Source organism: Harmonia axyridis, chromosome 4 (genome assembly GCF_914767665.1).
Source record: "Harmonia axyridis chromosome 4, icHarAxyr1.1, whole genome shotgun sequence".
Lineage (NCBI taxonomy): Eukaryota > Metazoa > Arthropoda > Insecta > Coleoptera > Coccinellidae > Harmonia > Harmonia axyridis.
This window is the reverse complement of record NC_059504.1, coordinates 13632844-13659575: the sequence shown is the minus strand read 5'-3', so window position 1 is coordinate 13659575 and position 26732 is coordinate 13632844. Positions and strand designations below refer to the sequence as shown.

The window sequence follows — 26732 nt, the reverse complement described above, 5'->3', positions numbered from 1 at the left end:
CTGGTGGCTGGCTATTCACATGTTTCAATAACTATTATGGAAACTTAGTTGTCGAACGTGCGTCAAACGGTATTTAGAAAATACCGAGGACAAGAATGTGGTCCCTTCAGCTTTTCAAAGTACTTGTATTGTTTAATATTCATTAGGTGATTGTCTTACCCGAAAGCACAACTGCATACTCCAGAAAAAAGGGTCCCTAGAATGAAGCACAACTTCACTCCTACTTTTGGCATCTGAAACGGAAAGATTGAATGGTGTTAAACTTGTCTCCAAATGTACGACATCTATTTTCAGTCAATAATTTCATGGTAACAGAGCGTCGAGAAAGATGTTTCAGACTACTATGATAGCTCTACGAGGCAGTTTTTCTGTTAGGGCTTATATGTTCTTAACTACGATGCTAAGTGGAAAAAAAGATTAGGAAAGAGAGTCGACAATCCCATCTCCCAATAAAAATACAATCAAATGGTACACAGTTGGTTCTAAATCCACGACAGGGACTGGCACTGGGGTATTCTGGGCTGGCACCATAATGCTCATTCCTGTTAGGCTGCTGTCCAAGTGTTTTTCAGGCAGAGATACTTGCAATCGCAAGATGTGTGGAAATGAAGCCAGTAAGAAACTATCGGAAATGTGGTATAACGATACATTCTGACAGTAAGGCTACAATTGAGCATTGAGCTCACATATTATCATCATTCTAAGATGGTATTGGAGTACCGGAGAAATAGGCAAGACTAACAAAATGTGTTTACTATGAGTTCCCTATTACTCGGGAATTAAAGGTGATGAAGAAGTCAACACACTTTCCAGAAAAGGAGCACAAACTCCTTTCCAGAACCTTTCTATGGAATAGGTAAATGAGAGTTTAAGAAATTCAGAAAACCGAATGGGATACACTCTGGCGTTCTGTTCCTGGGTTGAATATTAAGTAAGAGTTTCTTCGAAATGTTGTTACTGCCAGATCTAAGAAGTATCTTAATCTTAGCAAGAATATGCTCACTGGATTCCTTATAAGACATTATAGCCTCAGGAAGCACCACATGAGATTGAGTCTAATCGAAAACGACGAGTGCAGATTCTGCGGGGAGGAGAAAGAAACTCCGGATCACCTGATGACTGAATACCAATCCCAAAAAATTCTTTGGTCAAGAGACTTGTAGCAATGATGAAATAACCTCTTTGAAACCATCCTAGAAACCAATGGCTTGAACAGCTCTGATGGGGGCACAATAGACCACAAGGTCATGGTGCAATGGAAACCCCCCTTGAATCTAGATCTAATCTAATCAAAGTACCTAAGGATGTGTATTTCCATAAGAGATACCTACACCTACTTCAACCTATATGCTTATTAACTCAATTAACCAAATTGATTGCTCTATGGATAAATCCTTATCGTCAATAATTTGCTAAGTATGACGACATTGAATTCCTATGATCTCCGAACCTCTCCAAACAATGGGAGAAAGTGTAACAAATGAAGCCAATATTAAACGGTACCAATCTGATTTCATACATCCTCTTATAAAATTGCTTTCAATTGAATTGAGATTATGAATTGACTCCCTTTCACTTCTCGAGGTAGATTTGCATTGATACATCGTTCAATCTTTCTTTATGGCCTTTTAATATGGTAGAGAATCATTTTATGACCTATTCTAGGTTTTAAAAATAGGACAGTCAATAGGATAATTGAGAGAGGAAATAAACAATTAATTATTATTTTTATTACAATCATTTCGCAGTATCGTAGAATAAATATTCGTTAAAGACGTTGTGTTTATTCAATTGACTGGTCTTCATAGAATTCAATTACATTTGAAATATTCGTTTAAAAGAATTTTTTTTTAATTTCACCTATTAATTTTTCTACGTTTATTCATTTTTATAGTTTTGAATTAATTTAGAAGTCGATTATTCTGAAAGATAGTGTTCATCTGAATATAAACTAAAAAAAAATTATAAATCTTATAAAGCAACAGAATCGCAAAGTAATTTTTGTTTGAGGAGAATTTTCAAAATAATTTTTCATGTAGGTGAGTAAACTACATAAACGTAAACGGCAATTTTAAAAGGTTTTCCAATGAGTGGTTTCATTAGACCGCCATTTCGGCAGCTATAATGGTGAAAATTTTACAGTCACAGATTGCATAACTAAAGCACTTTTGAAGCACCTTCTCGGCCGGAAATGCCGGTTTAAGTAGTGATGTGCAGAATAGAAACCGTCTGCATCACTCAAGAACATCTGGGAATATTGCTGCTGTAGCCTTTGGTGTTGAAGAAAACCCAGGTTTTTTGATTCCTCGTCGATCTTGGGAATAAGGCATTCCATAAACGACATTATAGCGTATTTTGCAAGACGACTCAGGTCTTGGTGCTTTTAAAGTTTAGTTAGCACAAAAACTCAAGCCGGTCGATCACCAACAAGGTTGTTCTTCGCTAATTTGGTCCTTGAAATGCATCAAAATGATCTGGATTTCCATAAAAAAATCATCTTCAGTGATGAGGCCCATTTTCACCATGAAGGCTACGTTAATAAGCAGAATTATCGAATGTGGGGCTCGAAAAATCTAAAAATGGTAGTTGAAAAGCCTCTCAATCCTCAACGTGTCAATGTTTGATGCGGTTTTTGGGCTGGTGGTGTGATTGGACCTTACTTATTCGAAAATAAGGCTGATTCAACCTTTACGGTGAATGGATTGCGCTACCGAGCTATGATTAATGATTTCTTTGAGGCCGATTGGAAGATATTAATTTTCAACAAGAATAGGTGCCACACAAGCAATGAAACAATCGCAATTTTGTAAGAAAAGTTTCCTCTCCCTGTTATTTCTCTAAGAGTTGATCACGATTGGCCACCGAGATCTGATGATTCATTGCCTTTAGACTTTTTTGTTTGGGAACACTTGAAATAGAAGTTCTATGCCAATGCTCCACAATCGATTCAAGAACTTAAAGATTGAATTCGTGAAGTTATCTAGAACATACAGCCTCCAATGAGCGGTCTTGGTCTTGGAAGGGATATGCAACTGCAACTATAGCCTTGGCCTCCATTTGGCTGATATCGTTTTCCATCGTTAATGGCATACCTTCCTCTTCACATTGAAATGAACCTTAATTGATTACTCTTGAAATATACTCGTTTTTTCTCAATATTAAAATGAAACCTCTTATTGGAAACCCCTTTGTGGTTATATTCGTTGGTCCAACCAAGCATGAGGAGGAGTGAAAGTAGAAACTGACGAACTTCCTCACACAAATTCACCTGCATTCGATTTCAATAACATAACCTCAACCGCTATCGAAAAACCCACCTATATACGGGTTCATTTCATCAGAATTCAGAAATAGGTTACAAGTTACAACGAACTCGAGCATGAACCGAAAGTCTACGAATACCTTTCGAATGAAAGTAATCCGGAGATAGTGGTCTTGAGAAAGGTCTATTAATAATAATATGTGTGCTCTGTTCCTTCATAGAAATATGAGAGAGAGAAACGGGGACCCCAACCAAATAACTGTCAAACCGTCCACTTTGTGACTTATTCATCATCAATCGGCTAGACTTGCGGCCGAAAGTAATCCGAAACCTTGGTTCTCCCACCAACACAGGTAGGTGATTCTAGTGACGTAGCTCGCGTAACTGGAATCCTCGAATGTCAAGGTACACTCAGTTTCCATTCAGAGAATGCAACAGAATAACAACAATATGGTAGCTATAGTTCTGGGACATCGGTCTTCATGAGTCTATTATGCCACTCAAAATGTTGATACTTTATCAAAACGGCACCAAATCCTATATTTCGACTTTTCTTCAACTCGTTTTTGTACTTGACGTGCTAACAAATGTTTTTTCTATGAATTAATTTCACATTGTTCTATACTAGCTCCATGACTAACTTTGACAGATGATAGATCCTATTCGTATTGGTTAAGTTACAAGAATTTCGTTTCAATTTATCACTACAGGAAACATAAAAAGATTTTGGGAATTGTAATAATTTGCAATACAATATCCTACATATATCTTTATAAACAATTGGGTTAAAAATTATATGTTTAACTCGGCAGCAAAGTAGATTGACTGCATTAGCTGAATTCCTAGCCTCGCTATGCTCGGCTGAACTATCAGCCGCGGCAGTCAATCTACTACTTCGCTGCCTAGTTAAACAAATAACTATTTCTTGTTTGAATTAAACGTAGGTCGACTAACGAAAATATCAATTGGACAGTTGATAAGACAACTACAATTTTGTCGATGTTTACTTCAACAACATGCATTCATTTCGCTTGTCATGTAGTCTGATGAGGCTTGTTTCATTAAGGACGATATCAACAACAGTCATAATGAGCATGAATTGGCACTGCGAAATTCACAAGCCTTTAGACCAAGACGATTTCAGCAACGTTTTAGTGTCAACGTTTGGTGTGGGATTTTCAACAATGATTTGATGCCAGTAGATGTTGTAAATGATCGTTTACGCGAGAGCACAACCTCTTTAACTTCATTGATGATCTAAAGCTCAACATTGTTGGAAAAATGTGATATCAGCACGATGATGCACCATCACCACAGAGGGACACAAGTTTCTGCTTGGTTAAACGAAAATTTTTAGATAGGTCAAGAGGGACTAATGTCATGGCCACCTTGTTCACCAGATCCCAATCCATTAAATTTTAATTTATGGTAACATGTTGAAATCACACATCATCAACAATCACTTGATTTAATTCAAGATGCAGCAAACCAAATAAGAAAGGGCCTAAATCTGATCTGCCAAGTAATCTTCAGTTCATCGATGTGAGGCTTACGTTCAAACCGAAGGTGTATATTTCGAACTAATTTTTATCGATGAAGAAGGTTGATAGACGTTTCAAACATATTTCTGACTGAATTCTAAACGAAAACTAATCGGACCTATGTCCATAGGAAAAAAAGGTTCAGGATGACTGCATCTGTCAAATTTAGTGGAAGTACCTATAACAATTAAAATTCCAAATTGCTGACATAATAGAACACCAAAATTTAAACACGATAAACTTCAAATAGAAGTACGAAAGTACAAAATGTGACGTCACGCGTTCTGATAAATCGAAAACTGGTGACCTATCAATTCAAAATTTGATTTTATGATGAAAATCCCAAACGCGCGTTCAGTCAAGATTTTCGAATCGTCAACTGTGTAGATAATTCGAAAAATGACACTAAATAGAAAACAAAGAATCGCTGTTGCAATAATTTAATTATTGCATCATATTGAGAGAAAGAAAAACTTTTCGTGTTCAAGAATCGTTGGGCAAACGAGATCAACTTTCTCATATGAATTTGAGGTAGGGTAAACAGGAAAAAGTAGCATACCTACCTATTGAATTTGTCGTCTTGAATCAATTTTTTATTTCGAAAATATTGAAACGTCAGCGAGTAATGTTGCTAAATAATCTAAGGGTTGATGTTTCCACCCCTTTCCGATAAATTTATGATTGGAAAACTGTCAAAAAGAGACTTTAGCGAACTGTCAAATTTCATTCTTTGAGTAAAAACCTAATTTTTACTTTCATTTCAAAGGGTAGTAACTTGGTGGGGCACAAAAGGTTAGATAGAAGACCCCCTGAACTCCTAAAATCGTTGACACCAATTCAGAAACAACCTGTATGTTAAAAATAAACATCGAAAGTATAAGTTTTACAGATTCCTGTAATACCATCGATACTCACCACCTTGCCGAAGACCGGAGAGCTCAGCATCACCACCAGGGCGTAGAATCCAAAGACGAAACCCGCCGTCAGCTCCGTCATCCCCTTGGCCGCCGCCTCTTTGGGGTAGAACGGCGCCATGATCGACATCGAGCAGAAGCTCATGAAGTCCACCGTTGCCAGCATCACCAGCGCCACCTTCTGCCTTAGCGTGAACGTCTGCCTGCAACCGAACTTTTTCTTAGCGGGCGTTTCTACGAAAATTCGCTTCTTTGCGAGCAGCGGCACCGACTGGAGCTGCACTATGGTCCCGTCCATAATCGGATCTCGAACTGAGGGCCGGTTTCTACGAGGTAACGACCGTCCGCTAGCAGGCCTGATAAAACAGTCTGATTAATTCCTGCACGGTACGCGTGGTGGAGTCCGAAGCGCGATTTTTTGAGAAAGTGGAGCACGTTTCGCGCGCGCCGTAACCTCCAAAAGGTGTATCCGTCGGCCGTCACGTTCGGATACGCTGCTCGCAAAAAAACGTGGGTTCGCGTGTTGAATGTCGCCGGTGGCGATGATCGAAGCAGTGGCGGGACTGTAATTTTAGGTACAGGATCTTTATAAATTATTTTAACATCAATAAGGGTCGTAGAGTTTTGAATTGTCATGAAATTAACAGCCATGATAGGTAGCTAAGAGCGAAAGACAAAAGAGCTAAAACCGATAGGTGGGAAGCAACAAAACCGACAAAAGTAAGCCATGATAATTGTATTATACTAACTGACGAAGAAACAGCAAAACCCAGAAAAAGCTATTTAAATTTTAATTTGTTTTTGGTAAAACATAGATAGTATAGCAAGGAGTAAATGATTAAATTAGAGGAAAAAAATCGTGAAGGTTTTTTCATGTGAACAATTTTTGTTACCTAAATATTGTAGTCGTTTTTTGCAAGTTTTTTTAACAACAAACCGAGCAACAAACCACCTGTTCGAGGAGATCCAAAGACGATGTTTAGTTGTTGTTAAAATGCCTAGAGCACGTGTACGCGGAATTTATCGCCAGCTAAGTGAATTTGAAAGAGGTCGAATTATTGGTCTACGGGAGGCGGGGTTGTCATTTCGAGAAATCGCTAACCGCACAAACAGAAATCTAACTACTTGTGGTGTATTGGAATAATAGCAATAATTAAAAGAAACGAATACGACGTATGCTTTATTCTTCATGTGCTACAATACAACTGGTCTGATTTTGCAACGGAGAACAGTTGGATACAACAAGATTAAGTGGGGGGTTTTGCGCATGACAATATTAATCTTTATAACGAATATATTACACTACTGTTATAAGATTTTGTCAAGCGTGGTTTGATAATGCCCAAAATCGAAGAGGAGTAGGCACCGGACGTCGAAGAGGTATAAATGAAGTTCAAAACAATCAAAACTGACGTCTAAGACTTATGGCTATTAGAGACCAATTTGCGACAACTCGATCTTTGACTGATTAGTGGTAAGGAGAACAAAGCCTGTAACTGTCCGAACGGTTTACCATCGTATAAGGTCTTTTGGACTGCAGAATTATCGACCCCATCTTGTGTTATCTCTGACGGTTGAGCATCGCCGGCAACGATTACAGTGGTGCAGAGAACGTCAACATTGGAATGTGAAATGGCATCAGGTCGTCTTTTCTAATGAATCTCGATTCTCCTTGGGTGCACATGATGGCCGAAGAAGGGTTAGACGACGTCGGGGAAAAAAACGTGAACCTCAGTTTGATGTTGAGCGTCATGTACACCGGACAGTAGGCCTTATGGTATGAGGTGCTATTGCACATGCAAGTAGGTCACCTTTACTCTTTATTCGAGGTAACATGACAGCGCTGCGTTACAAGAAATAGTGAATCCATATGTTCTCCCTTACCTTAACCGGCTCGAGAATCCAATATTTCATCAAGATAATGCCCGACCTCATGTTGCCAGAGTTAGTTTTAACTTTTTCAAGGCGACCCATGTGAATCTTTCGCCATGGCCGCCAAGATCCCCCGATCTTTCGCCCATAGAGCATGTCTGGACATTATGGGTAGAAGGCTTGGAAATTCACGTCAGTCCCCACGGACTTTGGAGGCTCTGAGACATGAAGTACAGCTTGGGATAGTATCCCTCAATAAGAAATAGACCATCTTATTGCATCAATGCTGAGACGTGTTGGGGAGTGTATAGATAACCGTGGTGGGCAAACAATTAAATAAATCAAAAAAAAAATTGTGAACCCTTCGATTTTTTTTCTCCAAATTTCAATCATTTACTCCTTGCTATACTATCTATGTTTATTCAAAATTTAAACAGCTCCTTCAAGGTGTTGCAGTTTCTTTGTCAGTTAGTAAATTAATTTGTTTCGATACTTGAAATGAAAACAGTTAAAATGTGGTTATTTTTGTCTTGAAAACAGTCAGCCTCATTCTATATCATTCCTGTATTCCTGTGGCTTGAACAAAGAAGAAATAGTATTCATTCAAAGAGGTAAAATAAGAATAATTCAAAAGTATGATTTATAGAGACCCTGTATTTATTTGACCAACTATCCGGCCGATTTACCTAGCTGGCAAATCTATATACAGAGTGCTATCTAGCGGAGCAAGACCTAAATTTGATATTTCGAGACACTCTGGCGACGCAATAAAACGTTTTAATGAAAAACTAATCGAAATTGTAATTTTTTTATAATTGAAATATAACCAGTTAAAGAGGTAAAAATTAAAGAGAAGAAATTATTCGCTTTTAGCCTTCAATGATAAGTATAGGCACTCAAAAGCTCTTGACTACGTCAAAGCCTTTGTCATTTTTATCTGAATGATGAAACAGTTGGTCCAGATTTTAGTTCAATAACTTTAGCGTCGGATAGTAAAACTTTTACGATTAAAGTTCGCATGAACATATTTCCTAACAAGCTTCGTTTTCGAGATACAGATTACAGATAAGTAAAAACTGATTTTTTTCGAACTTTTACACCTTGTATCTCTGAGATGAATCATGTTAGAATATATGTTTATATGACCTTTTTTCATGAAAAAAGTTGTTCTATCCGACGCCAAAGTTATTGAACTGAAACCAAGACCATAGACCATAAAACGATATTGTGATCTCTAAAAAAAATGTCTCTATGAATTGACCCCATTGATCTTGCGTCAAAAACTGTCAATCGCTAAAATTCGCAATAACGATTCTCTATTACTACGAGACAAATATTTGAACCTCCTAAAAAATTACACGCGAAAAAATTGTCCATGAAATAAAACCTCCAGGTTTAGAAGACAGACAAGTATCGTTACAAAATTAACACTTCAATAAAACTCTGAAGGATAGTCGCGAACTGCTGTGAAACAGTAATCCGTTCTCCGTGAAAATATCTGCGCTATCTTCCAATAATTATGACGATAGAAGACTCATTAAGCGTTTCAGATAGAATATAATATTCCGCCCGTATTTCCTAATCACGAATTTGCGTTAGTAATATTTCTCCGATAACAGACGCGTAAAAACGATTTGTAGACAATATAAATTGTTGCTAATCCCGTTCAATGTTCCAGAATGTATTATCCTGAAAAATCTTAGGCGTTTATTGGTTTATCAAATATACAGGGTGTTCTACTATTGCCCGATCGGTCAATAACTCTTGGAAATATTGGGCTAAGAGATTCCAATATTGACGGAATCGACAGTACTCAGCGCATAAGCTTGAATCATTTTTGATTCTACACACTGGTCCGAAAGTGTGAAACTCGATACCTCCCTGTTTTTTTACAAAAGAGTTATTATATCACACCCATATTCTCCATGAAATTCTGATTTCGAAATACCCCACTTACCAGCATCAATACATAGGCCACTTTTTTCGAAAAATTTCATGGATATAATGGTTTAAACTGAAATTTTATCTTGAGAATCGTTCAAGATAATTGTACAATTTTTTTTTAATGGATTCCCGAAAATATTTCAAGTCTTTTGCATATTCACAGATCACTGTGTTGTTGGTCCAAAAGACAATTTTCAAAAAATGACCTTGAAAAATGTCATTAAGTATATGTGTGATACCTCTTTGAAATCTCTATAAAATAGACAATTTATTGGTGTAATGTGCAGCAGTAGCTCGGTACATTTTTTCCACTACGATGGGCTGAACTTCAGGAACAACGTTAAAATCATTCTTCAGCAATATTTTACTGAAAAAATTAACCAAAAAGATGTAAAATTGTACCAACCGTAAGGACAAAACTATTGAAAGGGGCAAAAATTCAAAATTTTCAAAAAAAAAAATATCTCGAAAACGGTAAGACTTTTATAATTGGAATTTTGTCATAGCAGGTGGGTTATCCTTTGATCTACATTCTCCCTCGGTTTGACGTGGTCTTTACGGGACACCCTGTATACTAGCCTAGTGCTCAAATTAATAATACATATTAACATATTATTTATTCAAAAAGCATGCCTTGAAATTTTTAACCTGTCGAATAGCCTAGTGATAAGTCTTCATTTTTGGTTCGGACTTGTTGTGCCTAAAATAAATGGTTTTCAAAATATGTGGCATTTCTTTTTTGTACGGGATCTGGCAGTAGGTACCTACATTTTCCAAGGATACATAGTTTCAAATTTGAAAGCGATAAGATTACTCAACTCTACTAAATACCTTCTAATAACGTCAATTATAAAGATAAGCCAAATCAAAGATATCTTCAAATTACATAAATTTGGAAACAAGGCCAAGGGGGGGATCCGATGGACCCCCCACGAAATATTTTCAGAAACACAGGATTCTAATTTCACCGAAAATAGTCTCGACTTTTTCTATTTTAATATAATTTTTATTGATTGCAAATTTTTTGCATATTTTTCGAGAGGGTCAACGGATCCCTCCCGAAATTTGTATCTAGCTACGGCCTTGTTTGGAAATATTCATTTTGACAAAATTAAATCAAGACCACGTGGAAAACAGAATTCCCAATGATTATCAAAGTTAAGTCAGATTTTTCTAGAGACCCTTCAATTTATGAAAATTGAAATATCTCAAAAACGGTAATCTTCAAACATATGAAACTGCGAACAAACTTGGATTCATTTTATCCGATCTGAAAATTCAATGAAAAACAGTGTGTTTCATTAGAGAAAACATATATTTGGTCATATACTGTTTTTTGGTTCACCCTGTGTATTTCCCAACAATTTGAGAAAGTAGCTATAATGGAGCCTTATGAGCGTCGCGTCAATGGAGGAACATCCTGTATTTATAATCAAATCCAGATGGAAGAGAATATAGCTCAATAAATATATCAGTATTGATTACCTAACACAAACATTTATGAAATGATGTCATTTTAAATTCTAATAATTTTAATGCGTTTTTGCTGGTAAATAATGTACTTCCGCAATTATTTTCACGTTGCGAGCATAAAAGAAAATCATTTCTAAGTTATCCATCTTCTTTATATTTCTTGGGGCCACAACGAACACTGCAATCTTTACAATACATATATTTAATTGACAAATGAATGACGAGCACTTTTTGACACAAAAAAAAAAAATTTTCTTAGTGAAAAGACCACTCTCTGTAGAACAAAACTTGCCAAGCGCCAATTTCATTGAAATCAAATTAGACAAAGGAGTGCGGCAAAATTTTATTTTGCCGGAGCGCCAAAATGTCAGGTTACGTTCATTGATTAAGTTGAAGATCTGAATTATAAGGTTTTCAGAAATGATGTGTCAATTATCAACCGAAAAAAGAAGATATCACCATTTATACACAATACCGAGTAAAATTTTATCTTTTTCCTGGTTAATAATATATCAAGCTGAATCTCATTAGAAGTGACGAATATTTCTGAGATATCGAACATAGAGAACGTATCTTTGTAATCCGCATCTATTTTCTGATTCAGTTTCCCAATCAAACCATCGAACACTACCATATATCTTCATAATTCCGTCTTCTTTATAACAAGAAGTATAGTAATTCAAAGGACGCTCAAAAACCATCTCAGATCTGAAGATATCGAACATAACTTCGTACTTCGCATCTATTTTCTGAATCAGTTTCCCCAACCAAACCATAGAACACTACCATATATCTTCTTCTTCTCCATAACAAGCCTATAGTAATTTAAAGGACGCTAAAAAACCGACTTAGATCAGAAGATTACCTTTCAAATGGACCAAAGCAGTGTAGCCATTGTCTCCCAATTGACCACAACCGATTTAGCACAATGTAATTCGTTTCTAAACAGACAACAAAAGCCTGACATTGGACGTGATTAACAAAACGATACAATGACATCAATTTCTGTTTTGATAACGAAAACAAACAAGGGAGAAACGCTTGTGACTTGTGTGAGACTACGAACTTTGGCCCTGTAGAGTGAAGAGGTTGAGTTTGAGGTAGCGGATAGTTGTACAACGTAGCGTAGGAATCTAGATAATATTTGCATAGTTGAGAGAAGAGAGTAACGGCTAGCTAATATCTGATCCGCTCAACATATCCGTATCATTGACCTCTATGGATGTACTGGCTGTTTCTGAATTGCTGCGAAATATTCCAGATCATACGAAAATTAAATGGGGTCAATGGTTTTTTTTCTATAAGCACCTCCCCTCTATGTTACTACGCTTTGAAATTGCTTATAAGTCACTTTTTGACAGTTTTTTAATTTCATCGTATGTAATAACACTTGCGATAAAATTACTTGAATTTCTTTGAAAGCATCAAATTAGAACATGTGGATTTTTTCAATTAACAATCAAAATTAAAAATTATAATTGTAGTAGTTAAATATTTGGACATTATTACTCTCGATTACATCAGATGGAATCTGATCTGATCCTGATTCTATTTTCTGAGAATTTTGATTGGCAGCAGATATATGATTATCCTCTCTAAGATTTTGAACAAGTTTCAAACGATGTTTTGCATCTAGTTGTAGATATGGTTCTGAGGAGTGTGCACTCGAATGCTTCGTAATTTTGATCAATTCAACTCCTTTTTTAGCCAATCCTGAAATGACAGATGCTCTGAGGGAATGGTTCGTTATTTTGAAAGTTTTCGTGCTCATTTCAATATTTTTCGCAGCTGTTTTCCATTTTGATATTGAATTCATCTGTAGAGTTTAGAGGCATGTTTTCGAATCAAATTCCTCTTTTCCAATATGACATAAATCTTCAATTTCTTCATTTTTTACTAACCATTCACCATTTGGTAAGTTTTGTAAAATATTGCCTTATATTCTCTACCCAATGAAGTCCACTAGAAGATCATATTCTTTTTAGAAGTAATAAACTGAGCAATCAGCTGCAAAAATCCAAATATCTTTTTTTCTGTGACGGGAAAAAAATTTGACATTTTACCTCTGTTGACAGGTAACAAAATATGACTTTTCACGAAATTACTTTTTTCCCCGGGAAAAAAGTGAGTACTTTTTTCCCGGATATATATTTATCTACATATAGATAAAGGAATAATAATAATTCGATCACACTATTGATGGCTTTTGTTGTTGTGCCAATTCCGAAAAATAAGCCAATAACACTATCTCCGAGAAAGAACTGCATGTCTTTTTCATTTTCCATTCCATAAATCTTGAATACGCGGTTTCGTAAATTTTCCGCGATTTAGCTGGCAATAATTTTCGTGACGCTACTTGCGCTGCTTCTATCAACTCCAGTGGAGTTAGAGAAAACTCGGAATCAGACATTTTTCAACTCTATATTATTCAACAAAATAACCACTAAACAATTATTACTGAGTTCGTAATTTTTGAAATAAATCACAAAATTAAATTGACAGATATTTGATTACTTTGAAGTTTCCCTTAGCAACGCAGGTCTATTTGCAGCTTACTAGTTTAAAAATTCAAAATTCATATCGATAACACTCTGACTTTAATACAGGGTGTTTCCTAAACATGCGGCAAAAATTCAGGGGGTTGTTCCTTGGACTATTCTAAGAATATTTTGTCCTTTGATGATTTTTGAAAAACCTATTTGTTTCGAAGATATAGAGGAAACAAAATTTCAGATAATAACATTTTATTATGAAAAATTACATGAAAATTCAACTCAACCTACAAAAACTGTTGAAAATGACCACCTCTAGCCAGCAAACAAGCATTCATAATAGTCAAAGATAAAATGTTAATTGCTAATACATCACAAAACGAATTCAAATGAAAACCGTGTTTAATCTGTATTCCTTTACCATCTGCACTTATCAATTTTTAGTCAAAAAACTGGCCGTTTTTAGTAATTGGAATGTTGTTAAACAAATTTAAAAATAAATTGTACCTACTTAGTAAACACAGTGCGGTACGCATTTTCATTTAAACTATTATTAATTTTAAAAATATGAAAAATGTTGTTCGCCCTGTATCTTCGAAACAAAGAGGTTTTTCAAAAATCATCCAAGGACAAAACATGCTTAAAATAGTCCAAGGAACAACCCCCTGAATTTTTGCCGCATGTTTAGGAAACACCCTGTATATTGTAATAATATGTTCTTTCACTATTAAATTGTCGTTTTTCCTGTCACAGAAAAAAATAGTGTATTATACACGGGAAAAATATTAGATTTCAGCTCTCGGTTTTTTGTCTCCCTCCGCTTCGCGTCGGGAGACAACATAACCTCGAGCTAAAATCTAATACTTTTTTCCCTTGTATAATAAATAACTATTTTTCATCTTGATTTCTTTATGACTTTTGAAATTTTCTTTATGCTACTAAACGCTCAAAATGTATTTCTCTAGACATCATTACGAATAGAATTAGCTAGCATACATATTTTTAGGAACAGTATCGTTTGTAATTCTAATATCTAATAATTGTGTCAGTTTCTTTGATTCTTCAATATGCTTATATATAGAGGTTATTTTTGTATTTTGACCATTTTCGTAACTTTGTCATGTTAATGTGATAATTTGGGAAATAAAGTAGTTATTATTATTATTATTAATAATAATGATTTCATTACAAGTCTTCTATCTATCTATTCTGAACTATTAATGTCCAAAATTTTAGCCAATCAGAGAAACCCTACCCTCGTAAATCATAAGAGTGTCATTCATCTCGAGCCATAAAATACAGTCCAAGATTCTATTGGCGTTCATGCTGCAAAAAGGCGTAAACCTTTGGGAGGCGTTCCAAAAAGCATAATTCTATTTGAAAAACATCTATAACTAGAGCAAATCAAGCAATTTTAAAAAAATGTTTGCACCAATTCAAAACTCATAATATCTCTGAACATTTAAGGATGAGTTACTTGAAATGAGAAGTCTCTCTGAAGCTGAATAGTCATTTAAAGAATGTGTTTAATTTCAAAGTTCAATTTTCGGAACACTATCGATTTTTTTTTGAAAATCGAGACGAGACCTTCAAGTTCACTATCACGTCATTGTTCACTCAAAAAATGAAATGAATCCGACCTGTATTTTGGTCTCACAAATGCAGTTGATTAGGACTGGAATAGCAGTGGTATGAACAAGGTATTGAACACCCTCAATGGCAGGCTAAGCCAATTCGAAGAAACATATAGGGAAAAATTTCATTTGCATGTCATCTGGCTCATTTTATCGTAAAACTTAACCATTCTAAAAAACTCTTCGGTCGAAAAAGTTTTGATTTTTTTTTTCTGATGAAGTTTGCAGCTTTTTGCACTTTCGATTTCTAGCCAAATGAGCTGATTCTAAAACTAAAGCCTGGAACGGATAAATTCTTAAAAAACTTTTTTTTGGATCATTTGCAAAATTCTTCGATCTTCTATAATTGTTACTGCTATTACAAAACAATGTTCAGATTTATTACTCACAAATTTGACTTTATAATCTTTTGAGAAAATAAAGAAGGCTGATGTCAGGTGAAGATTGGTGTCAAAATAATCATTGGAGTGTTTCCATCTGTAATACGATGTAACTTGGAGTAGAAAGGGCTCATAACACAAAATTATATGGAAGACGTCCCATTTTCATATATAGGTATCATCCCCAAATTTGAAAAATCAATCTGAAAATATCCATGATGATACGCCATGAATTTTTGATAATGTAAAAAACATTGACGTGATGCCAGGAGCTTTAGAACGTTCGTCATTCATGCGCCAATTACACTCTTGGTGACCACATATATAAGGACGTTTATTCGATAAAAAAGTCATTCACATATCATGGAGTCAATAAACAGAAAATTCCCGATAACTGTTGAACATTTGACTACATTTCTACAGTTATGTTGTCCCTTTTTTTTACATAAAGTTTATGGTTAATGTTCGATTTCCAATTTTTTCCACTAGTTCTTTGGCCTCGATAAGAATTTCATCGATCTACTGTCATTAGATTCAACGAACAGCCTGTATAGTGGTAAATCGAAATTAGCAATATTCGGATTGTTCTATCAATGTTGATTTTCCATCGCCCCCCGTACCTGCGTGTTGGTAATAAATTGTTACAATCGACGTACATATTTATAAACTTATTATCACAATTGATATCGTTTACATTTGTCGGATATCCATATATCGAACATATTGACTGTTAAGTTATTTATTTTCCTACTCAATTGCAGATCCGTTGAGGTGAATATTTTTCCGATAACCCCTCTTGTCCATTCAACTGATGATCGATTCTCCTTCTAACGGGCCAGTTTGTTTGGATTTTTATGCTGAGATTAATAAGAATGAGCACCGTTTGGAGTTGGGTCGTACATTTGAATTAGGAAAACCCAAGAATCCCAAGATTATAATGAGATTAACCGCTCGAGGCTGATTTTGACCTAACAAATTGGGAGTCAGGTATAGATTTTACGAATTCGAAATGATGGAATTTTTTCTTTGATTGTTGTCTATTATCTTCAATAATAACCTCAGGAATTGCACGAAAAAAATTGTTTATGTTTACATTCTGAAATTTTCACACTTCAAGTCTGGAATTCGTAGAATTTCAAAAATCTTATAAACACAATGCAAATTTCGACGGATGCATCTAATTATTCATTTAGTTTTATCACACATACATGTCTATTAAAAACATTAAAAATTTTCCACGAATTTATATCATTTCATCTCATTGATTTCATTTCAATTATGCAATGTTGTTAATTCACGAAGTATTTTCCAAATCGAAGTTTTGGAATGGTCCTTTGAATTTTCAACAAAGAAAGATCAGTATATCAAAAACAATTTTGTTTTATGGTCTACTAACCAAGCAATCGTATCAAAAAAGAAATATATTTTGGAAAATCATAAAAAATATAATAATACTCTTAAGGTTTTCAGTTTCAAACAGAAATAAGGCGTAATATTCAGAAGTTAACAGACAATATGGATGGATAACAGTTGTTTCATACCTCCTAGCTCAGTAATGATATAAAAATATTGATTTCAAAAATAAAGAAAGAAAATTCTAAGAAATTTGAATTCATAACAAGCACAAAAGGAAGTTAGTATAGATTTTTGCAATAGGAATTTAAGATTACATACTTTTTATTCGATGTGATAAATCGAAACCAATGTAAAGTTGTGATATTTATCTAAATTTTCTAGGATCAGAAGATTCAAGTCAAGTGTATTTCATTGTTCAATTGTTGATTCAACTGATATGCATTTTTCTATGTCACCTGTTGTTCAATGGAAAAATACCATTGGTTTATTGAATTATGTTGAACAGCACGTTTCTGATCAAAATTCTACGATGTTCTATATACGTAAGATCTTAGTAGGGAATTTACTTTTGGAATTCTAGTTTGAAATTTCTATTTGTTTTGTGTGTCCCCCTTTGAAATAAATTTTTAAATCGTGCAATGACGTTCATCATAGTTACGTACGAAAATAGACTCTAGCCAGTGTCAATGACATAATCGGCTTTATTAGTACAAATTTAGAACAACCAATAGTAAAATCTCACGATAGAGTATCACATTACTACATACTACAAATGATTAGCAAATCGAAAGATATGTTCGACGCCCAAAAAAATACGTTCGAAATTATGAATGAAATGAAAAAACTTACGAAAGTCTAACTCAAGATTTGGTACCAACTTTTTATTTGAATTTGGGATTCTTCTATGAGAGATCCTCTCCATAATTACAACCAAGCCACTCATTGTTATTGATACTTTAATTTTCACAAATAAATTAATTAATCGGTGTAAAAGCATATCGTTATGACTTTAATGACATCCAACATCAAAAATGATAAACCAGTGGAGTTTTATCTGTAATTATTTTGGTGAAATAATTCTGTGAATAAACATTTGCGAATCGTATTTTAGAAAGAGAAAAAGATCTTAGGGAGCCATATATGAAGGGATGAGTTCAATTTCAAGTAGGTAATAAGTTTTCATGTCAAATTCATTATTGTAAACAATAAACTGAAATATGATATGCTAAGATAAGGGTTAAAAGTGAATTATCAGAATTTCAATGGATTAACGGAAATATTTCTTCCATTTATATCGATTTTTGCAAATAAATTTCATTGTATTCTTATCTCAGCAAATATTCATAATAATTGTAGTTACGCCAAGTAGCATCCTATTCTGGATCCAATTATCTCAATAGTTATTTTGTTTTTCGATGTTATCGCTTGAAATTGACATTCTTGGATGACAATTTCAAATTAAGAATATCAACAGCATGCAATAACAAATTTCTATAGGTAATTTCAGATATATTTGTTGTACCGCAACAATTCACTTAATAAAAATATTTTCGGTCATACAGGGTGTTCAGTTCTTCTTGACGTGGCCCAACTTTGCTTTTTTCAATGTGAAACCTTTTTTTAAGCTTCTACATGATAAAAAAAATATTTCGTACCAACCCTCACTTCGAAAATATTGATGGTTTTTGAGATGTTGAGCATGGCAGGGTTATTTTTTCAAAATTACTAGGAATAGAAGGTGTTCCTGAATTGGAGGTGCAGATGAGAATGAAAGATTCCACAGATGATTTTAAGGAAAAACGTTCTGTGAACATGAGTCCGTAAACGCTTTGTTTTCGAAATACAAGGCGTTGAAGTTTGATTTTTCAAGTTTTTTTTCTCATTGATCCTTCCATTTACAAAATATTTGACTAAATTTGGCATGGATATTTCTATTTGAAATATTTATCCTGTGATATGCTAATTTTGAATGAAAAGGGTGATATTTTTCTTGTAACAGTGCCCACTTCTATTTCCCAGAACTCTTCAGAATTTTCCTTTTTTGAAATTGAACACCCTATTCATTATCGACTCATCAGATGCAATTTGGAATAAAGAAAATTCTGCACATTCCGGTAGAACTGAACATAACTCAAAATATCAAATATTACAATATTATTTCCTGATAGAATATCATTGCAAAAAAAGTTAGCAAAATGAAATGGATGGTGAACGAGCGGATTTTTTTATTGGAATTATGGATTTTCAATCTGTGCAAATTTCAGGCGAGGTTAAAATTTTTTTTCTCGGTTGGTTATTGAAAGTATTAAATGAATATTCTTGAAAATAATAAATGAAAAATAAAGCACATTCAAATAAATAATTTCTCGAGAAGTATACAACATACAATCAGGAATTGAAAAGAGAATTATGTTGAATTGAAACATATTCAATTATAAAATATTTTATGATATTTATGGATAGAATAATCAGTGAGCTAGAAGTAAATAATGAACATTGGTGTGAAATTTCAATTTCCATCATAAACGCCAAATCATTCGATATCTGCTATTGATCTTACTTCCGTAAACCAAACAATTCAGATAGAAATCTTAGAATCGAGTAAATTTTTAATACCCATTACATAAAATCATCAAGTTTAATCCACTTTTTATATCACTTAATGGAATGAATAAGAGCTTGGCGAAAAGTTTTCTAACAGTTCTAGTGTATAAAATTTTGAGACTTTAAAATTTGTAAGAACTTGAGAGATTCATGTGCTTAATCTCAATTTGTACTAGTATAAATTCAAAGAATTTTATTTTACTTACAAAAGGTGATTTTTGTTAGTTTGAGTAAAGGATTCAATTCTGAAATATTATTTTCTTCGCGTATTATATATTGGATTTTACATATGATTATAATTAGTATATAATATTAGTAATAATAAGGTTTGACTTCATAGTCATGAATTAGTTTATTTACCTTTTTTCATGAATTCGTCAAACATAAAAAAAGAATTATAGAAATTTCCCTCGAATTTTCTTCAAATTTAGTATTAGTATTAGTTATTAGTACAAATTAGGGAAAAATTCTATAATACAAAGAGAAAAATTCCAATTAGAATTTTTTTCTTTCATGTTAATTGATACGTACTTCTTTTTTATGTCTTCATTGTTATTTTCCTCATCTTTCTTCGTGTAATCTTGCGAAGCATTATTAGCATCGTATTTCTCCTCAACTGTCATTATTCCCTTTTTCAAAATCGCACTTCTTCTATATCACAAAAATCAACAAATAACCGAAATTCTTCTGGTTGAAGAATTGGAGACGCTTAAAGTACTCAAGAAAAACCAAGAATCACAGTGCCTTTCTGTCCTTCTGTCAAATAACATTTTTTTTTGCACGAAAAATTCAAGAATACGAAGGTGGAGCGGTAATGTTAACGAAAAGGCATTTATTATACCGCTGAGAGGAGGAAGCCCGTTGACTGAACATTATTCCGATAGCTCTGTAATTTATACTGCACGCATAGTGTACAGGGACGGTCCGAAAAATATTGGTCTCCGGTCGATGTTGATACAGATCTGGATGAAAGAAACTGATAAATCAAGATAACATTGATGTGAAGTTAAGGAATGTTGGACGCTTTTTCATTCAAGCAGCTTCAGAGATCACAAATCCCTTTGCGCAACATTAGTGAGATATTCAAGGGCTCTGGATTGATTTTGATTTTGATGTCGCTATTGACACAAAATTTTACAAGAAACATGGAATTTCCATTCTATATACAGGATACTCTTAAATTAGAGGTACAAAGGAAAATGGGAGATTCCCTGGGTAATTTTGAGAAAAAAGTCCAATAAACATACGCAAAGCTTTGTTTTCAAGATACAGTTTCTTGTAGTCCTAGTTTTTGTGAATATGTATTATACCAGCTTATTGAAACTGTATTAATCTTCACTACAGATTGGGTGAATAAGAAGCAAAACTTATAATTCATTCATTCATCATAGCTTACCAACTGGGGCAACTGGATCTTTATAATAATTTGGATTTTCCTGATTATTAGTAGAGAATTGTTTGAATTATTTTCTCGAAATCGGTAACAGTTCAACAAAACTATAAGAGAACAATATTAATAAGTGTACTAGGGGACCAAAGTTCCTCTTTACATTTTTATAAACTATCAGTTGCCGACCAAAAAAAAAGTTTAGGATGAAAGAAGCGAATACCTACTGTTTGAAAATCACCCTGTGGATTTCCATTCAAAATAAGCATTTCACATGAAGACAACTTCGAATTGGAAAATCTATGACAAATTTAATTCGAATATCTTGTGATGGGAAGGTGCTATAAAAAAAAACTGGAAAAAATCAAACTATAACACCCTGTATCTCAAAAAAAAAAGTATGAGGGCCCATGTTCACACTTTGTTTCTTAAAAGAATTGAATTTGGTTCTGATGATGTGATCTGATTGATTTTTTTTACACGGAGCAAACAATCATATCAACAACCAAGAACCTCAACTCTGACAATTTTGTTGTCACGAAGAAATTGAGTGATTTTTTTCGATAACCTTCTTGAATTTTCTATGGTTTCAATAGTTACGCGATCTACATGACATGAAATTTCGCACGAAGCTTGAAATTGTCATTCTACATCCAAATTTTCATTTCGGACGAATCAGCAGAACAAAAAAATTTTGGAAGGCCATATTTACGGAACCCATAGTTAGATTATTCCCACTAAAGAACTCGAATCCGCCATTTGACACCTGAAAATCTTAAGTTTCTAGCTTTTCTCGTTTAGGAGTTATCGTGTATAAAGCATACACATAGAATCTCTATTATTTTTTGCTTGAGCTAGAACCTTATGGTGGAACATTCTGTGTTCAGTACAATCATAGCAGTCAATTTCTGAAGATATTATTTTTTTTTCAAATTTGGTTCCTTGATTTTATCCTTAAAAACAAGGTCTCGATTTGTCGTGGATGGTCAATGCGGTATAACAACCGTTTTTTATAGATACAAATTGCATGCATTTAACTTATCTACTGCTCAGTTTTCGACAAATGTAAAGTAAAATTTTCAACAGAAATTGCCTCGTTTCGAAAAATCGGCTCTATTTGAACAATGTATGAAATTATCTTGTTACCTATTTAATAATTCAGAAGCGCACCTTAACAAAATGACAATGTTAAATAGCTAAAATCTAATTATACATACTTCCACAAACCTAGAATAGTCCTATATTTATAGAATCCAAAATAATGAAATACTAGTAAATATACTAGTATTTATTCAAAATTTCTTCCAGGTTTTCAAATCGTTGAAGAGACTCCCTTAACTTATTACGAACATCCGCCTAAGGGCCTCAGCTACAAAATATTTCACCGACTTCTGTTATCAAATTATGGTATCTTGAAAATAAGTACTTACCTAGTTTTTTTTTAATTATTTGCATATCACGTTAACGGAAGATTTTTTCTATGTATGAGTCAGTTTTTTACGTCTGAAGCAATCTTTCTTATTTTTAAATCAGATTCAACTTTAATTTAGTGGTTATTCTAGTTGTGGTATTCGTAGATTACTCAGGTGTGGTCAGATCAACCAGGAACCGCAGCTTCTATACCTATCAATAAGAATAGAAATGGTCCAAATATAGGTCCTTGTGGCACCTCAGAGTTAATTACTCCTTGATGTTGGATTGAAAAACTGAGTATCAACTATAGTTTTGTCCTGAGATAATGAAATATCCAATAGCGTGCTTCATGATTTCGAATAATGATTTGAATTATTGCAAATAATATTTTCTGACATTTTCCTAAACCGCACATAAACAAGACCATGAATATGTGAACGTTAAGTGTAATTGAAACTTGAAATTCTTCAGGAGTCCTTTCATTGGGTATCCCAACTTAGATTGTTGAGAAACCACTAACACTGTTTTTATGCATAATTAGACACTTGAGGCTTGAGGGCGAAAATATTTTATAGTTTTTTTGCATATCTTACCTGCGATTGTCGATTTACGGATTATAAATTGTTTCTCGGAATGTTTATATCAAACTGCAGACAGCTTAATCTGGTAAATTTCCATTACTGAGAATTAAACAAAGAGGTTTGATATTTAAATACTTAAAAAATTTCACAGGATCATTGCAGAATCTCAATAATCGTTGGGATATACAGAAGTGTCGCATACTTACCAGAAATTGCGTGCAATGTAAACAAACAATGCAAATTTTTATTATAATTCAACAGTGGCGTAACAGAAGGGGGGTGGATAGGGTGGATATATCCCCCCAAAAGGTATATTCATTATATGCCACAATGCGCAATAATTTAATTGTGCAAAAATTTTATCAACGGATCATCAACCAGTGGTTATATCAAAGGGCTCTATTTCATCTGACGTCAACACAATCATTATTTATATACGAGCTATGAATGCCAAATTGATGATAAATGATCTCATAAAAATTAATGAGATCCTGAACTACTCAAATTGAATCGGCGGCACCTCTGATAGTAATTTCTCCAATTCTTTTAAGGCCCTAAAGTAAATAGATAATATCATATTATATCTAATTATCCTTTTGTCGCAAAGAATCTATATGGCGGCACTTTGGATTCCATATTACTTGCTGCGTTAACATTTTCACTCACAATGATAGGTCTGTAGATTTAGTGTATATTCTATTGATTAGTTTGGGTTGGATGCCGTAAACTTTTTCTATTATACTACTATTACTACTTGTCTAACTTTTAATGTGTGCTGCATGATCTCGAAACTAATCAAATTTTCATTATAAAAACACAAACTTCTTGGGACAATAACTTCAAAAGAATAATGATTGATGCGGGCGAATCTTTTTTTCGAGTTTGAATACAACAGCTGACACTTCGACAGGTGAAAATCAATCTCCAGAAGTGTCTGTAAATTCAAAGGACGTTGGAAACGAATAAACAATTTTTTTTTCGATTATAACCCTTTTTATCCCTCCCAAAGAATATGTCTGGGTAAGCCAGTGTAATACCATAGTATACTATGGCAATACTATATCAAGAAATATCTGAATTCATTGCAGCCAGCGTCTCAACTAAGACTTATATTCTCAAAACCAGAATTGCATTTTAACAAATTTATACTACGAAAATATTGGCTAGAACTTTCTTAATTTTTTCAAAATTGGAGGATCAATGAAGGATATCAGTATGTGAAATGTCATACGAATAAATTCAGCAGAGATTAACTGAAGATTGGCGTTTTCTGGACTTTGATTAGCAAACATCGTGTTTCAGCATACGTAACGAAAACAACGGGACCAATAAAGATTTAAAAAATATATCCTTTTCTCTCATGAAGAGAACTTTAATAGTGTTTCGAATAGAAAGGTTTCTATTTACATTTGAAACAATAAAAAACTAATGGAACTCACTTCAATTTGTTTACCTTCATATTTCTCAACTATTTCTAATATATTTTTTTCGTTATTTGACTAAGAATAAATGGGCTTGTGTCATTCATTCAAATATTGTAAGTTCTGTCCACATCGAATTAAGTAAGTGTTCTATCACGAATTTGAAAGAATCGACAATCCTATGCCATATAGTAATAAATGAGTAATTCGTCTTTTTCAATTGATGAATGAAACGTTACTTCGATATGTAACATTGAAATTCATCTAACAATGAACATCTAACAAATAAGTGAAGTAAAAAAATATCACAATTAAATATAGAGTATCCTCATTGGAAACCTTATAATTTAGAAGATTTTCGTATTCTTTAATTTAGTCAGAGATTTCTATTCAAATATTACTGATCGACATCACAAACTTTTTTTATGGAAGCAGTGATTTTTTTCTTAAATCTCGATCACTCCACATGAAGCGAAATGAGAGCATGTTGTATTTATAATTTTTAATCGACAGTGCAAAAGAATTCGTTGATAAATTTTGTCTTCTAAAAGTCGAAACACCCTCTAAATGGAAGAATACTGCTACTTCAACTAAAATATTTCCTGATAGTCCAAAAATGTTTAACAACATATTATAACACATAATATCAACATTTCGATTAATGATTCACAGAGCTTTCAGCTAACCATTATCCAAAGAAAACAATGAATTCAAACATTCAATTATAGAGAATTCAGTTAAACTTAAAATGACCCCAATTTTCATAAATCAAATATACCCCATCGATCCCATCATAAAAACTGAAAAAACCAAAAAAATCATTTATCTCTGGAGCTGCGTTATTCCAAAATATACAACGCATTAAAATAATAACTAAAACCCTATAGATTATAGGCGTAGAAGTAAAAACTGTCAGATATTTGAGTAGCAATGGAATGAATAAATGGAGAATTAAATTCAACAGGAAATACAATAATTAAATTTGATTGCACTGGAGTTTCTTCTTTTTTAAGTCTATCAATCTATGACAAATAGCAACTATTGAATTCATACAATAAAGTTACAGGGTCTAACAAAATACTTCTGAATTAGCGTATTAGAATACCTTTTTTTTTTCAGTCAATACATAGAAAGTACCTATATGAATTGTTTCAATTAAAATATTTCATTTTGAAAATAATTCTTGTTCTTGTTTTCCATTCCACGAATGATTTAAATGCAAAAAAAATATCTACCCTACGCTGTACCGTACATTCTCTCATTTTTATTTTAATGCCTTCAATGGAATAATGTGTATTGCTTTATGATCTCAAGTAATCTACAAGGACTCTTCTCTCTCTTCATTGTAAACAATCTAGAAGAACAAACACATATTCCATCTGCGTAGTAGAAGACCAATTTACTGTAATAAAATTACGCAAAAATTTTTGTATCGCTGAACAAGGTTAAAATAGGCATATTCCCAATAAGTTATATAACTCTGCGGCTAAGTGATTCCCAAGTAATAAATAAGTGCCATTAATTCAATGGTCAGCTATTGATTTAATTTTCAAAGAATGTCCATACATCTCTTAATAAAGATGGAGGAAAATCTGGAATAAAATTTCCATTCTTCCATTAGGAATTTTTTATTCATATGAACTTCTACATAACGATGATAAGTGAAATATTTATTATCGTTTTCTGTGTCCTTGTATTCCCTCTTTACGATCTCTTATGAAATTGGTGTGAACGTGACCTTATCCTTAATTTTTTGGGTTAGTGTATAGGTCCAATAAGAAGTTTACATTTGCTGCCATATGTAAGTATTAGAATAGTAAAAGAGCTATTTGTTTTGAACTGATTGCACCTACTATCTATTTGATGTATTATTTATTTTTTCGAAATGTAAATCTATAACTTTTAAGGTCATATTATACCTAACTTATTGTCATCTCCTATCGGTTGAAAAGTAGTACAATGTTTCATAGTATCTATAATTTATTACTTCCTTCTATCTATCTACTATAGTCTACTATAGAAATCGCTATGAATTTTTTTTCAAATGGAACAGCCCGTATATTTCTACATATCGATAGAGCTGAAAATAACCATTCAAAAATATAGAATTCTTGATATTTTTCTGTTCGAAGTCCCAACAGGTGGCCTGCTGACCTAACATCTATGGACTTTTGCCTTTTCTTTGATTTTTTTTATGTTAGGTCAGGCGACCTAGCCGGCCACCTATTGGGACTTAGAAGATGACTTCAGTAAAATATCAAGTATGCTATATTTTTGAATGGTAATTTCAAGCTATATTGAAATATGTAGAAATATACGGGGTGTCCCATTTGAAAAACAATTTTAATAGCGATATCTCATGAAATATCAGTTTGCGGAAAATTCAATTGAGGTAATTGAATTCTACGAAGAAGGTTGCTACAAGAACTTTTTTTAAAGAAATGAAGAATTGAGAAAA

At 33.5% G+C, this 26732-nt stretch overlaps 1 protein-coding gene across 4 annotated transcripts in view; it reads right to left on the bottom strand.

The window, feature by feature from the left end:
* Nucleotides 1-20346, bottom strand: part of LOC123677987 (MFS-type transporter SLC18B1-like) — a 31035-nt gene extending 10689 nt beyond the window's left edge. The window contains exons 1-3 of one of the 4 annotated variants that reach the window (XM_045614744.1): nt 20004-20346; nt 5719-5920; nt 160-233 (exon numbers count right to left, since the gene is read on the bottom strand). In XM_045614744.1, the coding sequence (XP_045470700.1) occupies nt 160-233; nt 5719-5920; nt 20004-20095 (368 nt within the window). In that variant the 5' untranslated portion in view covers nt 20096-20346. Of the gene's footprint in view, nt 1-159; nt 234-5718; nt 6117-17717; nt 17876-20003 lie in introns of those variants that run through there. The other 3 variants (XM_045614742.1, XM_045614746.1, XM_045614743.1) reach the window with 3 other exon arrangements.
* Between the last annotated feature and the right edge of the window lie 6386 nt (nt 20347-26732).